The following is a 23,627-nucleotide window of genomic DNA, read 5'->3' as shown; positions in this document are numbered from 1 at the left end:
CCTTGGAAGTTTGCTGCACAGTGGCACAGGAATTCAGTATGGAAACAGAACGCCTTGAGCAGAGCCTTAAAAATGAGACAGAGACAAGGCTGTGTACTGGAAAAAGAACAGAGTCTTATACAGCAAATACACTCCTCCCTGCCCTTTTCCCTGGCTTCTACTATTGTAATTAGTTACATAAGATATTCTTAACGCCAAATGCTCTAGCTGCGTGTGTTTGCCATACGAGCTAGTCAAGCAATCAGAAGTTGATTGAAGATTTGGACATTCTGGCTTCCAAGTGTGACGCATTACTGTAATGGCCAAATTGGCTATGGTTGTTGGAAGAAATGGACAAAACGGCTTTCCAACTTGTTGCTAATGACACCACAGGGATTAGCATTATACAGTCCAGCTTCTCAATTCCTGACTTGAGAACTAGACAATTAATTAAATTTCCAGAGACTATGAGAGGATTTCGTGACATACAAAATAAGTCTTTTACATCTATTTTGGATCTTGGAAGCTAATGACATACCTGTCTCCATTTGGCATCCCCAAAGCAGCCCCATTAGAAGAGCTGTAAATCTTCTCGCTTAGTAATTTATTACTTTCATTCACCACATTTTCTTGATATAAAATGGTTGTTATTGCTCCTCCCTTAGTCCTTTTTTTCTTGACTCCAGTTTATGTTCCCTTTCTAGAACCGGCCCTTAGTCCATAACCAGGTACTACTTTTGTGAAGAGGCTCTGTGAAGATACAGAGGCCACACCTGAAGACTGGAAAACAAATCCTAACTAAGCAAGCTCAGAAAGGAAAGTTAACAGAAGAACTCAGCAATTTCTGTGATCTGGAACCAATTTCACGACTTCCAGGGACTGATTTAACACTTTTAACATAGCAAGATTGCCACCTCCGTTGATTTGAAATGGGGCTATGGAGAAAAGATCAGGTTGGGCCCATTGCCACGTAGGCACAAAGTGTCAGTACAAACTTTATTAGGCATCGCCTCTCTGGCTCTCATGTTTGGGTTTGGTTTTTTTTTTTCATTTCAAAGTTACTATGAAATACATTGAACTCACCATGACAAGTTTTCTTTCAACTTCCTGCATGTAATGAATTCAGTCCGGTTGGTATCAAAGCCTCCTCTTATCAGAGCACTTCCCCAGGAAACGCGTCACGGCTCTGTGAACACAGGGCATGTGCCAGTAAGGTAAACCCCTTTTCAGAGTCAACTCTGGGATATTACTGTATAAAAAGTAAGAGTACACATCAATTACCAGCAGATCTTGCCTTGCCTACTATCAAAATGCTGTTCACTGTAAGTATATGTATAATTTTTTCATAAAACTGCTCAGGCTGGAGACTTTTGAAATTATTTTAAGTCTTTCTTGGCGCCTAGTTACCTACTACGGATTTATGTAGGGAGTACAGAGTGAAAATGCCAAATGGGTTGGGACTGCACGGGTGAAATTTCAGTTTGGCAGTGACTTCACTCCACATACCGAGTCAGACGTGAACGAGAGAAGCGCTCTCTTACAACAGCGAGACGCAATTTCAGTTGTTGAGAGGACAATACTCTCTCATTCGCAATTCAGACGCAAGTCAGCAGTCTCCGCAAGGTACAGAAAGTTATGGCACAGCTGCCTGACGAGAGTGTAGGAGAACCACCATGAGGCACGAGAGACTCCAAGTGCATGACTGTGAAGAGCGTGCACCTGAAATAGCGGCAGGATAAATTCCAAATGTTAGTGCTAAATACTCTGCCTCACACCTGGATCTTTCTCATAAAAATCCTCATTTGAAGTAGATGAAATGGGTGACCGATTCACTATTAGAGGGATTGTCTCCAAGAGATTAATTGTTCACAATAGTTAGCACAAAAGAACTTATCGTCATACCAATATCATATCTCTCAAAAATATATCAGCAGTAGTTTTGACAAATCGGAGCAACAACAAGCATGTGAGTCACCGAACCTGTGTAATCTCATACAAGAGTAACAAAGTGTTTCACATGCCATTTGCTGTACAGTTGTGCCCACCTTTACACTACTAGCCCTCTTTTCAGAGGCATGAGATCCACTATGAGGATGCTCAGATCCCATTTCTGCTGTGTTCTAAGTACAGAGCTGTACCGTGCACCCATATTCCAGCTCTTCACAATGCTGCACGTGCGCATGGAGGTGGCACGGATCTGCTCCATGCTTGTTTATACTCCTATACTTGTGTAAAGTATATTTTACAGAAGAGAAGTATGTGGTATGTGTAAAGTATGATGTAAAGAGTAATTTATATGAACTGATGATCTGTTTTAAGCTCATTAACAGAAAATTATTCTGCATATTCAAATACTCTTCACCTAGACCCCACTTCAGGAAAACACTGAGCATGTGCACAAAGTTAAACAAGGCAGCAAGATTATTTTAAGATAGTAAATAACTTTATGCAAGACAAGCAGTCACACTGTTAAAACATTGTGAATTTCAAATGTTCAATTTCAGATTGTGATCGCTTCTCTTCTTGGAGTTTTCCTGGCCCCAGCTCTTGCTAACACAGTAAGTACAGAGCCAGATGCAGTTATACACTGCTGCCATCAGAACTAGTGACCTGTAGCTATAGCCTCTGAAAAATATGTTTCTGAAAGTGAAGTTCTATCTTGAAGTCTGATACTTAGCAGAAAATGGCAGTTTTTTTTTCTAATACCAAAGAAAAAAAATTGAGTGCTTGATATATCACATTGATAGGTGTGAAGTTAACAAAGTCTGTCTTGAGGTTAGCGAGAACACTGAAAATAATTGTGTGGAGAGAACCAAATATTAGTATGAAGGATCTGACCACAAAATACAAACAATGATACTGTAAATAACACTCTGCCTGCATGTTAGGAAAAGAACAGTAAGGAATTATTTTATTTTTCCTAGAAATTTTTCTTGCAAGTTATACTCTGAACATCCAGTTTAGTGTTTAACTCTAAAGGAAGTTCTCCGGTGTTTGAACAAAACAATGCCTTCCCTTCCACGCGGTCTAAGAGGCATGGGGGCAGAACAGAGCCGTAACGTCAAAGCTTGCCTGGCTTCATAAGGTGGATGCACCAGTCAAGTGAAAGCAGTGCTAGGTGAAGCCTCAATGTAAGGTTTCACACAACAGTACCAACGGCTTCCCAGCCTCCCCGTAAGGCCAAAAATTACCCCCCGTTATACTGATCTCTAAGAGCAATCATTGCCCAATACGTGGTTACTAGAGCTGTTGCTTTACTGGGAACCCACAAACATCTTCTCTCCTTTCATCTTTTTCAAAAATCAGAACGAGCACCACAGTGAAAACTTGTACGCCTCTTTCACCGGCAGTGGGCTGAGCAGCGGCTCTGAGGACTGGAAAACTGTCAGGGACTTTGAGACTGTAAGTGGCTGCCACCATGACTCAAAAAAAAAACATAAAATGACCAAAGCGTTTTTAAAAAACACCTAAGCTTCAACAAAACCTAACAAGATTTTAGACAAGATGGTTAAAAACATTCCCACGTAACCATTTTATTGTTTCTGCTCTCCTGCATGCTGCACTGACACTTTCAGCAGCAAATTCCTTCTCCTGACCGAAGCAGCGTAACGTATCATACACGTGGCGTTCCTGGAGAAGGCAATTTACTTTACCTTTTGCCACGGTCCCTTGTCAGCCTCTTCTTCCATTGTATACTGTTTGCAACAAAAAGATTTTTTTTTATTTTAACAGGGCTACATTGCAACTAAGGTGTTTTCCAAAGACACCTGCATCATTGCTAAAATGGACAACAGGTTTTTCTATGATAACCCATTCCCTGCACCATTTGAAGGAGACGAGGTAGGACGCTGAATGGAAAGCTGATCAAGGGCCTGTGACAGGTTCTCATTCCCTGCACAGACAGAGGAGAAAAGGCTCCAAGAACTGTAGACAAGGGTCTCACAGGGCTGGGTCACTCTAAAAGTTCAGCCTTCCTAAAATTGCATTGCACTCAAATAATCCTTCTCCAGTATCAAAGATGCGTGGACACCCTCTGAACTCCGTTTTTGGTTTTGCTAAATCCTGTTTTCTGGGTTTCTTCCCTTGATGCTTAGGGACCAAGTCCTGACCAACTTCCACCCGTAGAGAATCGCTTCATCATCTCAAGAAACAGACTCCAAAGCTTGCGCCCATACGGAAGACGCATTCAAGCTCTGTGCAGAGGAGTTCCCTCTTACCTTGCTTACCCAGCTGCTGGTGAGTGGACTGGGAACACTGGTTGGTACACCAAATTTAAAAAGTAGCAGGATTACACATAAAGGATGAAAAAGATTTAAGTGAAGATCAGCAGGGTAATTATGGAAACCCTGTGGTTTTCTGTGACTTTTTATAAATCAGCAAATGCGTACAGAAGGGAAAAAAAAAAAAGCAGGTTGGTCACTCTTCTGCACACAACATGCAGAGACCAGGCTTTTTCAGGAAGGTTTTGGCCTCTAGCTCTTGACTCAAGTGGGAATTTTTTAGGCAACTTCCTGCATATACAATGCCTGGCTACCACTGGTCCTGCCACAGCCCGACTTTGGATTCAAAACCCAAGCTGCAGCTTGGATTTGTCTGAAAAGATCGCACTAACATTTGCTGGCAGTCTTAGCGTAGAAAGGTGCAGCTCAGCTTCTAAATGGCATTTCCTGGAACATTTCCAACATTATGCTGGAGAAGTTTCAGCTACATTGTTCTCTTATTTCCTCAGTGCAAATCTAATCAGTTTTCCCTTTTCTTTCAGGATCAAACTTCTTAATGGGAGATGTTTCATGTTTCAAAGTTAACATTAATGAACTGCCCATCTATTACTGCAATTAATTATGCCTGACCAAGCTGGACAGAAGAAAATTCACAGAACTGTGTAGCCACAAACAAGATTCTCCTCCTTGATAATCTCCTCCTCATCACATCTCCAATCACTTGTCTGTCTCTTCTGCTCTCTGTGGAGGCTACTGTGTCTCAATAAAACTTATCATCAATCCACACTGGCCTGCCTGGTGTTCTCACTCATCCCTTTAAAAAGTGGAAGCAACTCCAAAGACAAGTTGGTAACCTAGAGTTCTTGCAAATCCCACTTTTGGCCTTCAAACCCCACTGTGTACAGTTTCCCAGGGAGATTTCACACGCTGCCTTCAGCAGTTATTCATCACCACTAAAAGCAAAAGGTGCTATACCTACTGCACAACCATATGTAAGAGAATATAGAAGTCCAGGTTTGTACAACTAAACCTATCTGAGTTATTTTTATGTTAACATCTTATCGTCGTACTTACTGTTACAATGTTTTATCTTAAAAACAAGCATTGCATTGCAACGTGGCCAACTACAAATAGACAGATGCACTGCTGCTCTCATCAACCCAGCAATCAAGCCGCAAGTAGCAGAATTACAAAGTGTATTAAATGCAATCTGGAGTTGAATAGAGATGTTACTTGACAGTGTTTGAGAAATGTTGAACCACAGGAAGCATACCCTAACCAATTAAAAGTGCGGTTGGAAATGTGAAATAATCAAATTAGAGTCAGGCCAAAACTGAGGCAAAATGGCTGGGGCTAATTTCTTCATCTAGAATGATCACTCCAGTAAGCCAGTCTGTCTGGAAAATACCACATCTGCACCTTCCCTCCTTGCTCAGGGCCTTGTGGCTGGAGTTTGAAAGGAGTTGCTCTCAGAGACACTTTATCCACTCAGGCACAGTCAGGGGTTTCTCTAAATAAGGGGTGCAGCAGCCTGTTCTGTTCAGGAAAATGTTCTGGGGGTCTTGAACAGCTAACTGATATTAAAACCAAAGCAAAACTACACCCAAAATATTTTAGGGCTGTTGTGGTTTAGCCCGAGTCACCACACAATTTCTCACTCACCCTCATCCTCCCCAGTGAGATAGGGGAGAGAAATTGGGGAGACAGGAAAACTCGTGGGTTGAGATAAAGACAGTTTACTAGAATAGCAAAGGAAAATTACAATAATAGCAAAATATAAGGATACTAAAATATACCACATGAAGAATGCACAATTTCTCACCACCCAATGTCCCAATGACCTATACTGCCTGTGTCGAGCAGCGATCAGGAAAACAAAACCGAGCAGCAAGTAAAGGAGTGAAAAGGAGACAGCAAGCTAGAGGGAACAATGCCAGTGAGCAAGCAAAAGAGACGAGATGGAGAAAAAGAATGGAAAATGGATGCATGCCCTGCTGCCATGGGCAACCTCCACTTATATATTGAGCATGACAATGACATTTATGGCATGGAACACTCTCTTTGGCCAGTTTGGTCAATTATTCTGTCTGTCTTTCGCCCAGCTTCCTGCATCTGCACATCAGCAAGACTTGGAAAGACAGACATTGTCCATGGTCTCATTAACAACAACTTGCATTATCAGAGTGTTTATCAACATCCTTCACACCTGAAATCTAAAGCACACTGGCTACTGAGAGGAAAATTAACTCCATCCCTGCTGATACCAGGACAAGGGCCTCCAAAGAAAATCAAGCATACAGTTGCAGTGTTAAAACAAAGTCCCTGTCTGACTACCCTGGGAGTTTCTGGAGAGAATCTCCTCTCCTTGTCCAACTTCACACTGCGTTGTCCCTGAAATGAAACAGGCACAGCTGCTTCTCCTGCTCGTATCGGTAAGTGAACCAAGGTTAAGGTTGATCCTATGGTTACGTGGTAACACACATTTTGAAAGGTACAAAGGCTTTTTCTTATTGTTGTCTACTGTGAGGTGCTTTTCTTCAAACCCTAGGCTACCTCTGCTCTTAAGTTTGATGTGAATTTTCAAAAGTAATTAGTACATGTCAGAAAGTGAATATAAAAAACATATTTAATTTTTCACTGCAAATGGATTCTTATCTGATAATTATCAAACTCTGGCGGGTCAAAGTTTGCAGAAGTACAATCTCTATTTACGAAGTAGTTACAGCAGGAACCAATTTTAAGTGACATTTGAACAGGGATACAAATTATAAAATAATTTTATTTCACTGTTCCACACCTAACTCTGAAAACGTATATAAAGTGGACTGTTCACAGCGTTCACTGTGCCTGCACCAGCATCAGCTCTGCAGTCAAGATGAAACTCACTGTGAGTATGCATGCTTTTCTTCCCTCCTGAACTAAAACTTTGCTTCCAAACCATTGCCTTTGGCTCTCAGAAGTGCCTGTGTCTGTCTGTCGCAAAAAGGGATTCTCTGGAGAGATTTTCCTCCTCCAGAGAGAGCAGCTTAGACCCTATTAACCTCAGATGAAGAGGTAAGGATTTTTTTTAAAGGTTTAACTGGGCAGTATTCAGTCTGAAGGAAGCCCAATCCAATTCCTTCTCCTCATACTTGTAAAATATCTGCATATGGCAGTTCAGGTCTCAGACGCAACTTCCGATTCAGCTCTGAAAAAAAGCAACCATGAGTCTAGTTTGCATTATTCTAGGGTAAAGTAAGGATGGCTCACTTGAGGTGACTACTGTAATCCCGGTAGGAAAGCAGAAAAGGATCCGAGGAGTACACTTAACCACCAGAACAGGAAAAAGGCACTAGGATTCTCCTGACCAGATCGGTCAGCCAGACCTGCAGTTACACTTTTGTGTTGCATTTTCGTTTCAGATTGTGACCACCGTCCTCCTTGGACTCTTGCTGACTCCAGCCCTTGCTCAATACGTGAGTACGGTGACCAAGCTACACAGACGCTGCTGCTTTGTCTGTATTCCCTGTTTCTGGAATTTGCCTTGCTTCTTTCCCCATCCCATTGGAGGAAAGCAATCTTAGAACTTCCTTCACGCATAAAACTCTCAACCCACTAGATGCCACTTCTAAGATACAGAAATTATTCCTTGGCTCTACTAAAAGATTCCCACGGCTACTCCAGAACGCCACAGCTTCAGTTCTCCGCCATTTTGAGCCTACTGCGCTTGCTAAAGGCTTCCCGGTGCCAGCATTGAGTCCATTAGAGCCGTGATTTTCTAGAGCTTTGGGGAGATAACTGACTACCTTGAAAGTCTCAAAGTGCTGTTTCCTTTTGTTTTCTAGTTTCAGAATACGGAGGGAAGCCAGCAATTCAACGTTGCTGGAGGCTACCAAATTCTGAACATCAACAGGCAATGGCGCGTGGCAGTTATTGAGCAACAGAGCAACCGTGGGACATGGAAAACCATTTGGAACTACAACAGGGTGAGTGGCAGGGAGCGTGCTTTTTCAGAAAAAGGACATGGAGACCAGCTCCTCTAAAGCTGACCAACGTGCAGGACTTGATTCTCTATTCTTAACGTCTTGAGTCCAAGTCTGGGGGCAAAAACTACCTGCATTTACTACTTTTTCAATACAGGCTTGATTGCAATCTCAGTTGTGCTAAAACGGAATTCCTAGCGTCAGTAACTTTATTTTACAGGGCTACGTTGCAAGCAGAGTGCCAGAAGGAGTTTGCTTCATCTCCATCATGAACAGGAACCTGCTGCCTGCCTTTGACACTCTGCCCAGACTGGCTGAAGAGATCAGGGTAAGAATCAAAAGGAGAAGTTGCCTGTAAAATTGTACAGTAATGCAAAGTAAACTCATGAGGGTTCTCCTGTTTTTTTTCAGTGTTGTAGGTCATGTAGGTCACTGTTATTGGGTCTTAAAAGGTTGTTTAGATTGATTATTTTTTAATACTGTTTTATGTTTAGAGGTTTTAGATGGTTGGCGTGATACTCTTCATAGCCTCACATTCTTTGCAGGCTAAAGAAACCCCTTTTTTTAGGCAGCTCTAGTTGAGGAAGAACAAATAACCCAGTAATGAGGGAAAAAGTTTCAACAAGGTTGCAAGCCTTCAAAGCTTTCAAAAGACCCAGGCAGCCGATTAGCATGAATTCAGCCCACAGAATTGGCACAGACATTTTAAAAATCATCTCAGCAGCCTGCATGCTAACCTTTTGCAGACACGGGCTTCTCTGGAAGTCTCAGAACCGAGTCCTCCTAAAAATCCTGGCTGTAAAGGGAAAGAAGGCCCGGTGGGGAAGAGAAAGAGGAGAGTTACAGGCTTGAGCCTGTAACCCATTCGCCTCTGGCTGTAGTTCCAGGCTTGCTTGTGCTAAGGAGCATCTCTGCACCCCCTGAAGCTTACCTCAACTCCTTGCTTACCAGCAAGAAGGAGGCGTATCGGAGTGGGCTTTCGGGAAGCCTTTGATAAAACTCCGGCATAATTGTGAAAGCCTTTGTCCATCGCAGTCATCCCTGCTAAGTGCGTCCCTGGAGTTCCTCACGCTGCTCCTTCAGCCGATCAACTGAGTTGTCAGTTGTCTTGAGCCTCCCTCCACCCTGACTCCCTTACAAAGATCTGCCTCCAGTGCTTGCTGATGCTCCCATAGTTACACAGGGGATTCAAAGCCTCTACTAACAACAGTTTTGAGTACAACTCCGATCATCGCGTCCTCACTCCCAAAATAGGAATACGCATCGCATGAAAGGGATGCAGGCACTGATCTTGCTGAATGATGTCCTTTGGTGTCTAGGGCCTGAAGGGTGAAGGACAGCCTGCAAGGGAGATCACCTACGTCGTCATGAACACACCTGTCCGTGACCTCCAGGCTTACGGACAAGACATCTTCGCCATGTGCAGAGGAGTCACAACCTTCATGGCTTATCAAGTTAACAGTGAGTGCCAGCAAGTTAATTACGGCTGATACTAAGCAGGCTTGCTTTCTTCCTTGGGGAATAATACACAAAGGCTGCTGTCCCAGCTAGAGATGGGGACAAATCAAGAGCCTCAGGAGTTGCAGGAAGGGTTCAGGATCTCTGCAGCTTCAGAACAGCATTGAGTCACCACCTCCATCAATGATTCAATCAAACCCTTAGTACTCCATTTAGTCAAGTTTAAGGGGGCTTAAGTTTGAGCCCAGAATTTTGCAGATTGAGCTCATCTGTGATGCCAAGGCAAACAAGAAAGGGTAGTCCTACGAACCACTATGCACTGTCTACACTGTTGCAGAATGCCAGCTACTGCTATGGAGATGGCTGTAAACCAGCTCTCTTGCTGAGGATGCCGTAAGCACCCTGGGATCACTTGCAACAGAATTTTTGGTATTAGGGGAGGGGAAATAGAAATGCTTTTTAAATACACGTAAAGGAACCAAGTTTGACTCAGAGGAGTTAATCCTGAAGCACAGAAGTACTCTGAACCTTACCGCAAGCTGATCGTCTGCAAACCCTGTCCTGAGAAAGCCGCTCTACACATCAGGCACAGGGTGGTGCATTCTGACACAGCAGCATTGCCACCGACTCACTGCTTGCTTTGCTTTGGCGCTTGAGATGGCACAGCTCGATTCCAAACGCAAGTGCAATGTGCCAGGTACTAAGGGTGCCACTGAATGCACAGCTCACTTCATGCCGTCTTAGGAATTTCCTTCACAGTATTTTTTTTATTTCTTCCTATTAAAGGACCCCAGTTTACATACAATGAAGGCTCATGCGTTAGACTTGATGTCCTGCAGCTTGTGGAGCTTAAGTACTGCCGTGGCAATAACAACAACTTCAACAACAACTTCAACAACTTTGGTCCCGTCAAGCAAGACTTTAACAATTATTGAACCACGTACGGACGCTCTGTAGCTGCTGCACAAAGCCAACCCCAATGCTGTTCTTCCCTGGCATCTCCTCTTTCGAGAGTTTCGTTCTTGATGATTCAGATGCTGAAACAGATCATTTGGTGACCATACCTTTCAATTAAAGACCTTTAGCATGGATTAACTCTGGCTAGTTTCTCATTACTGTACCCTTTATCAACTATGAACACACCCAGAAAAATACTTGGACTGCATCTCCCCTACCCCTCCTGAGCCCTCTGAATGCTCTTTCGAAAGCCTGCTCTTAGCACAGGGCACCCTCAGAGAGGTGGGCCAGCGTCGGGGCACGGACGTTACAAATAGGGCATAGGGAATTAAGAACCTTCCTTTCCCTTTTTTAGGAAAGATGCCTCGCGTTACAAGTCTTGATTCATGTGGCGTGAGAAGTAGGGGGCAAGGGGGAGGACACCACAGATTTGCCCTTTTTGAAGGGGAAAGGCATCTAATTCATAGGATTTACAGAGCTGTTCTGCTCCTAAAGTAGAATCCTCCACTTTTTCTAGTAGCGAGGACTGGCTGGAGGCATCCCATTGAGCACTCGGGTGGACGAAGCTTTGCTTCAAAGATGCATGCACAACATGAACACAATTACTGATCCACACCAGGCAGTGCAAGACTCCCAGCTGTCTCCTCCCAAACGCCTCTGACTCAGCCCTGAAGATGCAATTGTGCTGGTATAAATTTGACACGAATCAAGCTAGGAATCAGTACTGTTTCTGCTGAATTAACGAGGGCATTTGACAAAGTGTTGATGTCAGATTTGTCAGCTCTGGGCTCAAGACAAATGATCCCCTGTCTACTCTGGCCCAGCATGAAGCTTGCTGTCACAAAGTTAACCTTTTTTTCTTTTTCTTTTGAACAAGTGGGGACCAGAAGGATGCATTTATCTTGGACTGTTGTCACCTAACAACAGTTTTCCCTTCCCCAACCCTGCCGCAGTGGACACCTGAACTCCAATTTCTTACGTGGCCAAGCCACTGCCCTAGACAAGACTCTGAGCTTCAAAGAGCAAGAGGCCAATCCCAAGCATTTGAAAGCAGAGCAGTGGCGATGGGAATTAAAGTGCCGTTTTTTCCAGTCAGTGTAGCCATTGAACACCAAAGCTTTAGCAAGGCGAGGTTCCTATTACTCAAAACTTTAAAAATCAAGTTGGAGTCTTTCTGCTGTTCTCACAAAAACAGCAGGATGCCCTGGCTGAATCCAGGTCTCTCTTTAAGAATACCAGCTGTGCAGCATCCCTCAGTTTGTTACCCTTTCACTGATCCCCAGAGGCTTTATCCCGTAGCAGTTTGAGAGGATATAGAGTTCACTTGGGCACTTCTCCGGCAAAACCATCTGAATTACCTGGATTAGCACACATCAGTCCTGGCAGATGAGTTGCTGCTAATCTTCTTCCTTTTTGTTTTTACACAAGTTCTTCTAATTCCTTGACACACCATCAGTTCTCATTTTGCTTTCCAACTCATTGCTAACCACAACACAGGGATTATTAGCATTTCACAGTTCAGCTTCACAATGAAGAGAGTTCTCTTGAGAACTAGAAAATTAATTAAATTTTCAGAGACTATGACAGGATTTTGTGATATACAAAATAAGACTTTTACATCTATTTTGGATCTTGGAATCTAAGGACATACCTGTCTCCATTTGGCATCCCCAAAGCAGCCCCATTACAAGAGCTGTAAATCTTCTCCCTTAGTAATTTATTACTTTCATTCACTATATTTTACATCTCCTGCAAATTGCAAAGTGGGTGCAAAAGTGATGAAAAACAGAGCCCTGCGCTCACAGTGCTGGCAGACTGCTACATCTCCTTTGCACTCGCATAGTCCAAGCAAGGCATCAGTTCGTAGCAGAATGGTAGAGTGTGGTCCTCCTTTGCCACGTAGGCACAAAGTGTCACTACAAATTTTATTAGGTATCTCCTCTCTGGCTCTCATGTTTGGGTTTGGTTTTTTTTTTTTCATTTCAAAGTTACTATGAAATACATTGAACTCACCATGACAAGTTTTCTTTCAACTTCCTGCATGTAATGAATTCAGTCCGGTTGGTATCAAAGCCTCCTCTTATCAGAGCACTTCCCCAGGAAACGCGTCACGGCTCTGTGAACACAGGGCATGTGCCAGTAAGGTAAACCCCTTTTCAGAGTCAACTCTGGGATATTACTGTATAAAAAGTAAGAGTACACATCAATTACCAGCAGATCTTGCCTTGCCTACTATCAAAATGCTGTTCACTGTAAGTATATGTATAATTTTTTCATAAAACTGCTCAGGCTGGAGACTTTTGAAATTATTTTAAGTCTTTCTTGGCGCCTAGTTACCTACTACGGATTTATGTAGGGAGTACAGAGTGAAAATGCCAAATGGGTTGGGACTGCACGGGTGAAATTTCAGTTTGGCAGTGACTTCACTCCACATACCGAGTCAGACGTGAACGAGAGAAGCGCTCTCTTACAACAGCGAGACGCAATTTCAGTTGTTGAGAGGACAATACTCTCTCATTCGCAATTCAGACGCAAGTCAGCAGTCTCCGCAAGGTACAGAAAGTTATGGCACAGCTGCCTGACGAGAGTGTAGGAGAACCACCATGAGGCACGAGAGACTCCAAGTGCATGACTGTGAAGAGCGTGCACCTGAAATAGCGGCAGGATAAATTCCAAATGTTAGTGCTAAATACTCTGCCTCACACCTGGATCTTTCTCATAAAAATCCTCATTTGAAGTAGATGAAATGGGTGACCGATTCACTATTAGAGGGATTGTCTCCAAGAGATTAATTGTTCACAATAGTTAGCACAAAAGAACTTATCGTCATACCAATATCATATCTCTCAAAAATATATCAGCAGTAGTTTTGACAAATCGGAGCAACAACAAGCATGTGAGTCACCGAACCTGTGTAATCTCATACAAGAGTAACAAAGTGTTTCACATGCCATTTGCTGTACAGTTGTGCCCACCTTTACACTACTAGCCCTCTTTTCAGAGGCATGAGATCCACTATGAGGATGCTCAGATCCCATTTCTGCTGTGTTCTAAGTACAGAGCTGTACCGTGCACCCATATTCCAGCTCTTCACAATGCTGCACGTGCGCATGGAGGTGGCACGGATCTGCTCCATGCCTGAAATCAAAATTTGAAGGTGAAAGTTCACTCTTTTAAACAGAATACTTCACATCACCGTTCTCCAAGGAGCTGACTGAACTGAGGCTGGATGCATTTTAAATCCCACTGTGTTTAAGTGATCACCTTACGTTTGTAAAATATACTGCTGAGGTTAAGGATAATTTATATGAATTGATGATCTGATGTAAGCTCATTAACAGAAAATTATTCTGCATATTCAAATACTCTTCACCTAGACCCCACTTCAGGAAAACACTGAGCATGGGCTAGATAAAGCCTGAAAGAGGATTTATGGTCTAGACAAACCAGCGCTAGGTGAAGACTCAATGTAAGGTTTCACACAACAGTACCAACGCCTTCCCGGCCTCCCCCGTAAGGCCAAAAATTACCCCCCGTTATACTGATCTCTAAGAGCAATCATTGCCCAATACGTGGTTACTAGAGCTGTTTCTTTATTGAGTGAAAGACTACTGGTAACCCACATACATCTTATCTCCTTTCATCTTTTTCAAAAATCAGAACAAGAAAGACTTTACCGGGTACCACAGTGAAAACTCGTACGCCTCTTTCACTGGCAATGGGCTGAGCAGCGGCTCTGAGGACTGGAAAACTGTCAGGGACTTCGAGACTGTAAGTGGCTGCCACCATGACTCAAAAAAAACATAAAATGACCAAAGCGTTTTTAAAAAACACCTAAGCTTCAACAAAACCTAACAAGATTTTAAACAAGACGTTCCCACGTAACCATTTTATTGTTTCTGCTGTACTGTATGCTGCACTGATACTTTCAGCAGCAAATTCCTTCTCCTGACCGAAGCAGCGTAACGTATCATACACGTGGCGTTCCTGGAGAAGGCAATTTACTTTACCTTTTGCCAAGGTCCCTTGTCAGCCTCCCTGACACATTTACCTAGACAACATAATTGAAAAAACAATATTTTCCTTCCCTATGACTATTTGCACCTGATAAAGCCTTTTCTTTAACCAGTGCTTCTCTCCGGCAATACACTTATCGTCCACTGTATACTGTTTGCAACAAAAAGCTATTTTTTTAATAGGGCTACGTTGCAACATAGAAAGTAGTGAGAAAGCTGATCAAGGGCCTGTGACAAGTTCTCATTCCCTGCACAGACAGAGGAGAAAAGGCTCCAAGAACTGTAGACAAGGGTCTCACAGGGCTGGGTCACTCTAAAAGTTCAGCCTTCCTAAAATTGCATTGCACTCAAATAATCCTTCTCCAGTATCAAAGATGCGTGGACACCCTCTGAACTCCGTTTTTGGTTTTGCTAAATCCTGTTTTCTGGGTTTCTTCCCTTGATGCTTAGGGACCAAGTCCTGACCAACTTCCACCCGTAGAGAATCGCTTCATCATCTCAAGAAACAGACTCCAAAGCTTGCGCCCATACGGAAGACGCATTCAAGCTCTGTGCAGAGGAGTTCCCTCTTACCTTGCTTACCCAGCTGCTGGTGAGTGGACTGGGAACACTGGTTGGTACACCAAATTTAAAAAGTAGCAGGATTACACATAAAGGATGAAAAAGATTTAAGTGAAGATCAGCAGGGTAATTATGGAAACCCTGTGGTTTTCTGTGACTTTTTATAAATCAGCAAATGCGTACAGAAGGGAAAAAAAAAAAAGCAGGTTGGTCACTCTTCTGCACACAACATGCAGAGACCAGGCTTTTTCAGGAAGGTTTTGGCCTCTAGCTCTTGACTCAAGTGGGAATTTTTTAGGCAACTTCCTGCATATACAATGCCTGGCTACCACTGGTCCTGCCACAGCCCGACTTTGGATTCAAAACCCAAGCTGCAGCTTGGATTTGTCTGAAAAGATCGCACTAACATTTGCTGGCAGTCTTAGCGTAGAAAGGTGCAGCTCAGCTTCTAAATGGCATTTCCTGGAACATTTCCAACATTATGCTGGAGAAGTTTCAGCTACATTGTTCTCTTATTTCCTCAGTGCAAATCTAATCAGTTTTCCCTTTTCTTTCAGGATCAAACTTCTTAATGGGAGATGTTTCATGTTTCAAAGTTAACATTAATGAACTGCCCATCTATTACTGCAATTAATTATGCCTGACCAAGCTGGACAGAAGAAAATTCACAGAACTGTGTAGCCACAAACAAGATTCTCCTCCTTGATAATCTCCTCCTCATCACATCTCCAATCACTTGTCTGTCTCTTCTGCTCTCTGTGGAGGCTACTGTGTCTCAATAAAACTTATCATCAATCCACACTGGCCTGCCTGGTGTTCTCACTCATCCCTTTAAAAAGTGGAAGCAACTCCAAAGACAAGTTGGTAACCTAGAGTTCTTGCAAATCCCACTTTTGGCCTTCAAACCCCACTGTGTACAGTTTCCCAGGGAGATTTCACACGCTGCCTTCAGCAGTTATTCATCACCACTAAAAGCAAAAGGTGCTATACCTACTGCACAACCATATGTAAGAGAATATAGAAGTCCAGGTTTGTACAACTAAACCTATCTGAGTTATTTTTATGTTAACATCTTATCGTCGTACTTACTGTTACAATGTTTTATCTTAAAAACAAGCATTGCATTGCAACGTGGCCAACTACAAATAGACAGATGCACTGCTGCTCTCATCAACCCAGCAATCAAGCCGCAAGTAGCAGAATTACAAAGTGTATTAAATGCAATCTGGAGTTGAATAGAGATGTTACTTGACAGTGTTTGAGAAATGTTGAACCACAGGAAGCATACCCTAACCAATTAAAAGTGCGGTTGGAAATGTGAAATAATCAAATTAGAGTCAGGCCAAAACTGAGGCAAAATGGCTGGGGCTAATTTCTTCATCTAGAATGATCACTCCAGTAAGCCAGTCTGTCTGGAAAATACCACATCTGCACCTTCCCTCCTTGCTCAGGGCCTTGTGGCTGGAGTTTGAAAGGAGTTGCTCTCAGAGACACTTTATCCACTAAGGCACAGTCAGGGGTTTCTCTAAATAAGGGGTGCAGCAGCCTGTTCTGTTCAGGAAAATGTTCTGGGGGTCTTGAACAGCTAACTGATATTAAAACCAAAGCAAAACTGCACTCAAAGTATTTCAAGGCCTCGAAAGAAAATCCAGCCTATGGTTGCGGTGTTAAAACAAAGTTCCTGGGAGTTTCTGGGAGAGAATCTCCTCTCCTTGTCCAACTTCACACTGTGTTTTCTCTGAGATAAAACAGACACAGCTCTCTTCATTTACCCCATCACATGTCACTGGGAAATGTCTTTCTAGGGTCCTTCAAGCCCTTGATGACTACGGGCCCAACTCCGTAAGAAATGCTGATTTCAAGTCGCCTGTGGCAGCGGGGATCTGACCGGAGCAGGGCCTACGACACAGCACAACATCACGCACCCGCAGCTGCCACAGCCCCGCACGCAAAGGCCAGCAGCTTTGCGGGGATGTCGGGATACTCTCTACCTGGCTCCAACCAGGGAGCCCGTACTCCCCTTGGCTGGGAATATCAGGGCACAGACACTTCTGGCAAGGGACAACGTCCGCTCTCCAATACTGTCTCATTTAAGGCCAAAATTTCAGGAAGAGTGCACAAAACATTTGCAGCAAGATCCAGCTTCTCGCAAAACTACTTTAAATTCATGCACATAGATTCCTATTTTTACTACAATATTACATATTTTGATACATCTCCAAGCTTTTTGTATTCCAAGAAAAGCTAGATAAACAGTGCGTCCAACAGCAACTACTCAAACTTTACAGAAGACAGGGAACTATTACTGAAACAATGAAGCAAAGTATTTGCTTCTTCCAGACCTTAGGAATTTAATTGCAATATTACATTCTGGCAGGTTTCTTGCTCTAATTGGGATGTCATTACATTCCACAAAGTCAGTTTTTTAAATTTAAATTTATTCAGGTTTAAACTGATCAGGAAGAAAACAAAATTCAAAAACAGATTGCTAAGCAGAGACATGACAGCGAAGACTCCAGTGAACCCGAAGAGGCATCAATACTGTGACTCTCAAAATGTCCATGTAAGTACAGAGATACAGATGTATTCTTTATAGTGCAGAAAATCAGAGCTACTTACCTTGCAGGAAAAGATCCTTCTCAATCAAGGATGAGGCCTGAACTTTATCACTAAACACAATTTCCAGGATCTACAAGGATCACTTCAGTAAGTTCGGCTGTCCAGAAGATACCAGATCTTCACCTTCCCTAATTTAATTGAAATTGTAATTTAAATTCTGAGGGGCACCCATCAGCATGCCCCATCAGCATTATAAAGTCACAGGATTTTGACCTAAATCCTACTGCTCTGCTTTTCTCTTATCCCACAGCAGCAGAATGTGAAGATTCAACTGCATTTACATTGAAAAACATCTGAAAAACTATAATGACAGAAAAAAAAGTTAAAAATTGTGACTCAAAAAGACCTAATATAATCTAATAAATGCATTTGAATATCCTCATGTATTTTAGGACAGATTCAGGATGCTGAGAGAACCTGATCTGTGAGGATTTTTTTTTTTAACACTAGACCAGATACTCTTATTTGAGACACCACCAGCAGGTCTAACAACAGTCTATTGGGGAAAAAAATACTTCAATAACTGTAAAAGAATAAAGCTTGAATTACACCAACGTGCCGGGGCTGCTCCCGCCAAGGTCGCTGAGGCGCCCCGGCCCCGGCCCCGGCCCCGGCCCCGGCCCCGGCCGCCGGGTTTTCCCGCCGTTTATTCCCGCCCGTTCTCCTTCTCCCCGTCAGGCACCGCGCGGCGCGTCAGCGCCTGCCCGCCCGACGGCTGCTGAAGCTCTGCTGCTTTCCTGCCCTCGGTTCCCCAGCCCCTCAAAGGCGGGCTCATCTGTTCCTGCAGCGAAGGGTCAATTCCTGGCGGGCCGCGTAGGGATTTTCTCCACATTTCTCTTCGTTTTATTTTCCTCTCCCCAGTGGCGCCACAAGCTGGCGGCCGTGAGTGCGGTCTCCCCTCAGAGGCCGCGAACAAGCAGAGGTTTTTTCCTGCACAGATCCATACAAGTTCTGCTGCTTGTAAAGAACCAAGAATATAACCACCACTTGACATAACGGTAAGTATAAAAAATGTCCCTTTGGACTTGCAGACTTGGCTCAGTAAAATAGAGACCAGATTTAATTTAATATTGCACCTACAGGACTGGTTAGAAGTTATTTTGTATATTAAAAATCGTATTTTATAATAATGTGTTGAATTCCAGTTCAAAAGTAATTTTGGAGTCTCTACAGTGTTTCCATGACACAGACTAGGGTTGCAAAATTAAACTGAGCAACTTGACTCAAAGATCAAGTATTCAAAAACCTCCCTAGCTGAATGGTCGCCTCAATAAGTATTTACAGAACACCACAGAAAATGAGCTGAGGCAAGGTAGAAGGAAAACTATTGTTGCCACTTAAAATAATGAAGAGACACTCACAGACTTGCCCATGTATGTAACATTTCAGCTTCAAATGCCTGTTAAATGTAAAACAATTTTCAGTGGCAATGTTGTACTTAGGACATATATTTTGGTGGATCCTATGGTTACGTGGTAACACACATTTTGAAAGGTACAAAGGCTTTTTCTTATTGTTGTCTACTGTGAGGTGCTTTTCTTCAAACCCTAGGCTACCTCTGCTCTTAAGTTTGATGTGAATTTTCAAAAGTAATTAGTACATGTCAGAAAGTGAATATAAAAAACATATTTAATTTTTCACTGCAAATGGATTCTTATCTGATAATTATCAAACTCTGGCGGGTCAAAGTTTGCAGAAGTACAATCTCTATTTACGAAGTAGTTACAGCAGGAACCAATTTTAAGTGACATTTGAACAGGGATACAAATTATAAAATAATTTTATTTCACTGTTCCACACCTAACTCTGAAAACGTATATAAAGTGGACTGTTCACAGCGTTCACTGTGCCTGCACCAGCATCAGCTCTGCAGTCAAGATGAAACTCACTGTGAGTATGCATGCTTTTCTTCCCTCCTGAACTAAAACTTTGCTTCCAAACCATTGCCTTTGGCTCTCAGAAGTGCCTGTGTCTGTCTGTCGCAAAAAGGGATTCTCTGGAGAGATTTTCCTCCTCCAGAGAGAGCAGCTTAGACCCTATTAACCTCAGATGAAGAGGTAAGGATTTTTTTTAAAGGTTTAACTGGGCAGTATTCAGTCTGAAGGAAGCCCAATCCAATTCCTTCTCCTCATACTTGTAAAATATCTGCATATGGCAGTTCAGGTCTCAGACGCAACTTCCGATTCAGCTCTGAAAAAAAGCAACCATGAGTCTAGTTTGCATTATTCTAGGGTAAAGTAAGGATGGCTCACTTGAGGTGACTACTGTAATCCCGGTAGGAAAGCAGAAAAGGATCCGAGGAGTACACTTAACCACCAGAACAGGAAAAAGGCACTAGGATTCTCCTGACCAGATCGGTCAGCCAGACCTGCAGTTACACTTTTGTGTTGCATTTTCGTTTCAGATTGTGACCACCGTCCTCCTTGGACTCTTGCTGACTCCAGCCCTTGCTCAATACGTGAGTACGGTGACCAAGCTACACAGACGCTGCTGCTTTGTCTGTATTCCCTGTTTCTGGAATTTGCCTTGCTTCTTTCCCCATCCCATTGGAGGAAAGCAATCTTAGAACTTCCTTCACGCATAAAACTCTCAACCCACTAGATGCCACTTCTAAGATACAGAAATTATTCCTTGGCTCTACTAAAAGATTCCCACGGCTACTCCAGAACGCCACAGCTTCAGTTCTCCGCCATTTTGAGCCTACTGCGCTTGCTAAAGGCTTCCCGGTGCCAGCATTGAGTCCATTAGAGCCGTGATTTTCTAGAGCTTTGGGGAGATAACTGACTACCTTGAAAGTCTCAAAGTGCTGTTTCCTTTTGTTTTCTAGTTTCAGAATACGGAGGGAAGCCAGCAATTCAACGTTGCTGGAGGCTACCAAATTCTGAACATCAACAGGCAATGGCGCGTGGCAGTTATTGAGCAACAGAGCAACCGTGGGACATGGAAAACCATTTGGAACTACAACAGGGTGAGTGGCAGGGAGCGTGCTTTTTCAGAAAAAGGACATGGAGACCAGCTCCTCTAAAGCTGACCAACGTGCAGGACTTGATTCTCTATTCTTAACGTCTTGAGTCCAAGTCTGGGGGCAAAAACTACCTGCATTTACTACTTTTTCAATACAGGCTTGATTGCAATCTCAGTTGTGCTAAAACGGAATTCCTAGCGTCAGTAACTTTATTTTACAGGGCTACGTTGCAAGCAGAGTGCCAGAAGGAGTTTGCTTCATCTCCATCATGAACAGGAACCTGCTGCCTGCCTTTGACGCTCTGCCCAGACTGGCTGAAGAGATCAGGGTAAGAATCAAAAGGAGAAGTTGCCTGTAAAATTGTACAGTAATGCAAAGTAAACTCATGAGGGTTCTCCTGGTTTTTTTTCAGTGTTGTAGGTCATGTAGGTCACTGTTATTGGGTCTTAAAAGGTTGTTTAGATTGATTATTTTTTAATACTGTTTTATGTTTAGAGGTTTTAGATGGTTGGCGTGATACTCTTCATAGCCTCACATTCTTTGCAGGCTAAAGAAACCCCTTTTTTTAGGCAGCTCTAGTTGAGGAAGAACAAATAACCCAGTAATGAGGGAAAAAGTTTCAACAAGGTTGCAAGCCTTCAAAGCTTTCAAAAGACCCAGGCAGCCGATTAGCATGAATTCAGCCCACAGAATTGGCACAGACATTTTAAAAATCATCTCAGCAGCCTGCATGCTAACCTTTTGCAGACACGGGCTTCTCTGGAAGTCTCAGAACCGAGTCCTCCTAAAAATCCTGGCTGTAAAGGGAAAGAAGGCCCGGTGGGGAAGAGAAAGAGGAGAGTTACAGGCTTGAGCCTGTAACCCATTCGCCTCTGGCTGTAGTTCCAGGCTTGCTTGTGCTAAGGAGCATCTCTGCACCCCCTGAAGCTTACCTCAACTCCTTGCTTACCAGCAAGAAGGAGGCGTATCGGAGTGGGCTTTCGGGAAGCCTTTGATAAAACTCCGGCATAATTGTGAAAGCCTTTGTCCATCGCAGTCATCCCTGCTAAGTGCGTCCCTGGAGTTCCTCACGCTGCTCCTTCAGCCGATCAACTGAGTTGTCAGTTGTCTTGAGCCTCCCTCCACCCTGACTCCCTTACAAAGATCTGCCTCCAGTGCTTGCTGATGCTCCCATAGTTACACAGGGGATTCAAAGCCTCTACTAACAACAGTTTTGAGTACAACTCCGATCATCGCGTCCTCACTCCCAAAATAGGAATACGCATCGCATGAAAGGGATGCAGGCACTGATCTTGCTGAATGATGTCCTTTGGTGTCTAGGGCCTGAAGGGTGAAGGACAGCCTGCAAGGGAGATCACCTACGTCGTCATGAACACACCTGTCCGTGACCTCCAGGCTTACGGACAAGACATCTTCGCCATGTGCAGAGGAGTCACAACCTTCATGGCTTATCAAGTTAACAGTGAGTGCCAGCAAGTTAATTACGGCTGATACTAAGCAGGCTTGCTTTCTTCCTTGGGGAATAATACACAAAGGCTGCTGTCCCAGCTAGAGATGGGGACAAATCAAGAGCCTCAGGAGTTGCAGGAAGGGTTCAGGATCTCTGCAGCTTCAGAACAGCATTGAGTCACCACCTCCATCAATGATTCAATCAAACCCTTAGTACTCCATTTAGTCAAGTTTAAGGGGGCTTAAGTTTGAGCCCAGAATTTTGCAGATTGAGCTCATCTGTGATGCCAAGGCAAACAAGAAAGGGTAGTCCTACGAACCACTATGCACTGTCTACACTGTTGCAGAATGCCAGCTACTGCTATGGAGATGGCTGTAAACCAGCTCTCTTGCTGAGGATGCCGTAAGCACCCTGGGATCACTTGCAACAGAATTTTTGGTATTAGGGGAGGGGAAATAGAAATGCTTTTTAAATACACGTAAAGGAACCAAGTTTGACTCAGAGGAGTTAATCCTGAAGCACAGAAGTACTCTGAACCTTACCGCAAGCTGATCGTCTGCAAACCCTGTCCTGAGAAAGCCGCTCTACACATCAGGCACAGGGTGGTGCATTCTGACACAGCAGCATTGCCACCGACTCACTGCTTGCTTTGCTTTGGCGCTTGAGATGGCACAGCTCGATTCCAAACGCAAGTGCAATGTGCCAGGTACTAAGGGTGCCACTGAATGCACAGCTCACTTCATGCCGTCTTAGGAATTTCCTTCACAGTATTTTTTTTATTTCTTCCTATTAAAGGACCCCAGTTTACATACAATGAAGGCTCATGCGTTAGACTTGATGTCCTGCAGCTTGTGGAGCTTAAGTACTGCCGTGGCAATAACAACAACTTCAACAACAACTTCAACAACTTTGGTCCCGTCAAGCAAGACTTTAACAATTATTGAACCACGTACGGACGCTCTGTAGCTGCTGCACAAAGCCAACCCCAATGCTGTTCTTCCCTGGCATCTCCTCTTTCGAGAGTTTCGTTCTTGATGATTCAGATGCTGAAACAGATCATTTGGTGACCATACCTTTCAATTAAAGACCTTTAGCATGGATTAACTCTGGCTAGTTTCTCATTACTGTACCCTTTATCAACTATGAACACACCCAGAAAAATACTTGGACTGCATCTCCCCTACCCCTCCTGAGCCCTCTGAATGCTCTTTCGAAAGCCTGCTCTTAGCACAGGGCACCCTCAGAGAGGTGGGCCAGCGTCGGGGCACGGACGTTACAAATAGGGCATAGGGAATTAAGAACCTTCCTTTCCCTTTTTTAGGAAAGATGCCTCGCGTTACAAGTCTTGATTCATGTGGCGTGAGAAGTAGGGGGCAAGGGGGAGGACACCACAGATTTGCCCTTTTTGAAGGGGAAAGGCATCTAATTCATAGGATTTAC

General features: G+C 43.5%; 3 protein-coding genes across 3 annotated transcripts; all 3 read left to right on the top strand.

The window, feature by feature from the left end:
- Positions 1 to 1,251: 1,251 nt before the first annotated feature.
- LOC147597469 (gastrokine-1-like) lies at positions 1,252 to 4,876 on the top strand. Its single transcript, XM_086767922.1, has 6 exons — positions 1,252 to 1,301; positions 2,484 to 2,537; positions 3,286 to 3,381; positions 3,712 to 3,819; positions 4,074 to 4,215; positions 4,742 to 4,876. The coding sequence occupies exons 1-6, from the start codon at positions 1,290 to 1,292 to the stop codon at positions 4,816 to 4,818; spliced, it is 489 nt and encodes a 162-aa protein (XP_086624048.1). The 5' UTR covers positions 1,252 to 1,289; the 3' UTR covers positions 4,819 to 4,876.
- Positions 4,877 to 7,074: 2,198 nt separating this feature from the next.
- LOC104486274 (gastrokine-1) lies at positions 7,075 to 10,714 on the top strand. Its single transcript, XM_010128928.2, has 6 exons — positions 7,075 to 7,086; positions 7,601 to 7,654; positions 8,024 to 8,164; positions 8,382 to 8,489; positions 9,481 to 9,622; positions 10,406 to 10,714. The coding sequence occupies exons 1-6, from the start codon at positions 7,075 to 7,077 to the stop codon at positions 10,552 to 10,554; spliced, it is 606 nt and encodes a 201-aa protein (XP_010127230.2). The 3' UTR covers positions 10,555 to 10,714.
- Positions 10,715 to 18,506: 7,792 nt separating this feature from the next.
- GKN1 (gastrokine 1) lies at positions 18,507 to 23,291 on the top strand. Its single transcript, XM_086767916.1, has 7 exons — positions 18,507 to 18,770; positions 19,597 to 19,662; positions 20,177 to 20,230; positions 20,600 to 20,740; positions 20,958 to 21,065; positions 22,058 to 22,199; positions 22,983 to 23,291. The coding sequence occupies exons 2-7, from the start codon at positions 19,651 to 19,653 to the stop codon at positions 23,129 to 23,131; spliced, it is 606 nt and encodes a 201-aa protein (XP_086624042.1). The 5' UTR covers positions 18,507 to 18,770; positions 19,597 to 19,650; the 3' UTR covers positions 23,132 to 23,291.
- Positions 23,292 to 23,627: the final 336 nt, after the last annotated feature.

Source organism: Chlamydotis macqueenii, chromosome 27, assembly GCF_036417535.1.
Source record: "Chlamydotis macqueenii isolate bChlMac1 chromosome 27, bChlMac1.mat, whole genome shotgun sequence".
NCBI lineage: Eukaryota > Metazoa > Chordata > Aves > Otidiformes > Otididae > Chlamydotis > Chlamydotis macqueenii.
Note: the sequence above shows the minus strand (reverse complement) of the source record. Positions and strands in the feature narration are given on the sequence as shown.

Excerpts from the sequence above, each read along its gene's own strand:
- GKN1 (XM_086767916.1), top strand. Across the intron at positions 20,231-20,599 it reads CTCCAGCCCTTGCTCAATAC|TTTCAGAATACGGAGGGAAG; the intron begins GTGAGTACGGTG and ends TTTGTTTTCTAG. Across the intron at positions 22,200-22,982 it reads CATGGCTTATCAAGTTAACA|GACCCCAGTTTACATACAAT; the intron begins GTGAGTGCCAGC and ends TTCCTATTAAAG.
- LOC147597469 (XM_086767922.1), top strand. Across the intron at positions 2,538-3,285 it reads CCCCAGCTCTTGCTAACACA|AACGAGCACCACAGTGAAAA; the intron begins GTAAGTACAGAG and ends TTCAAAAATCAG. Across the intron at positions 3,820-4,073 it reads CACCATTTGAAGGAGACGAG|GGACCAAGTCCTGACCAACT; the intron begins GTAGGACGCTGA and ends CTTGATGCTTAG.
- LOC104486274 (XM_010128928.2), top strand. Across the intron at positions 8,165-8,381 it reads CCATTTGGAACTACAACAGG|GGCTACGTTGCAAGCAGAGT; the intron begins GTGAGTGGCAGG and ends TTTATTTTACAG. Across the intron at positions 9,623-10,405 it reads CATGGCTTATCAAGTTAACA|GACCCCAGTTTACATACAAT; the intron begins GTGAGTGCCAGC and ends TTCCTATTAAAG.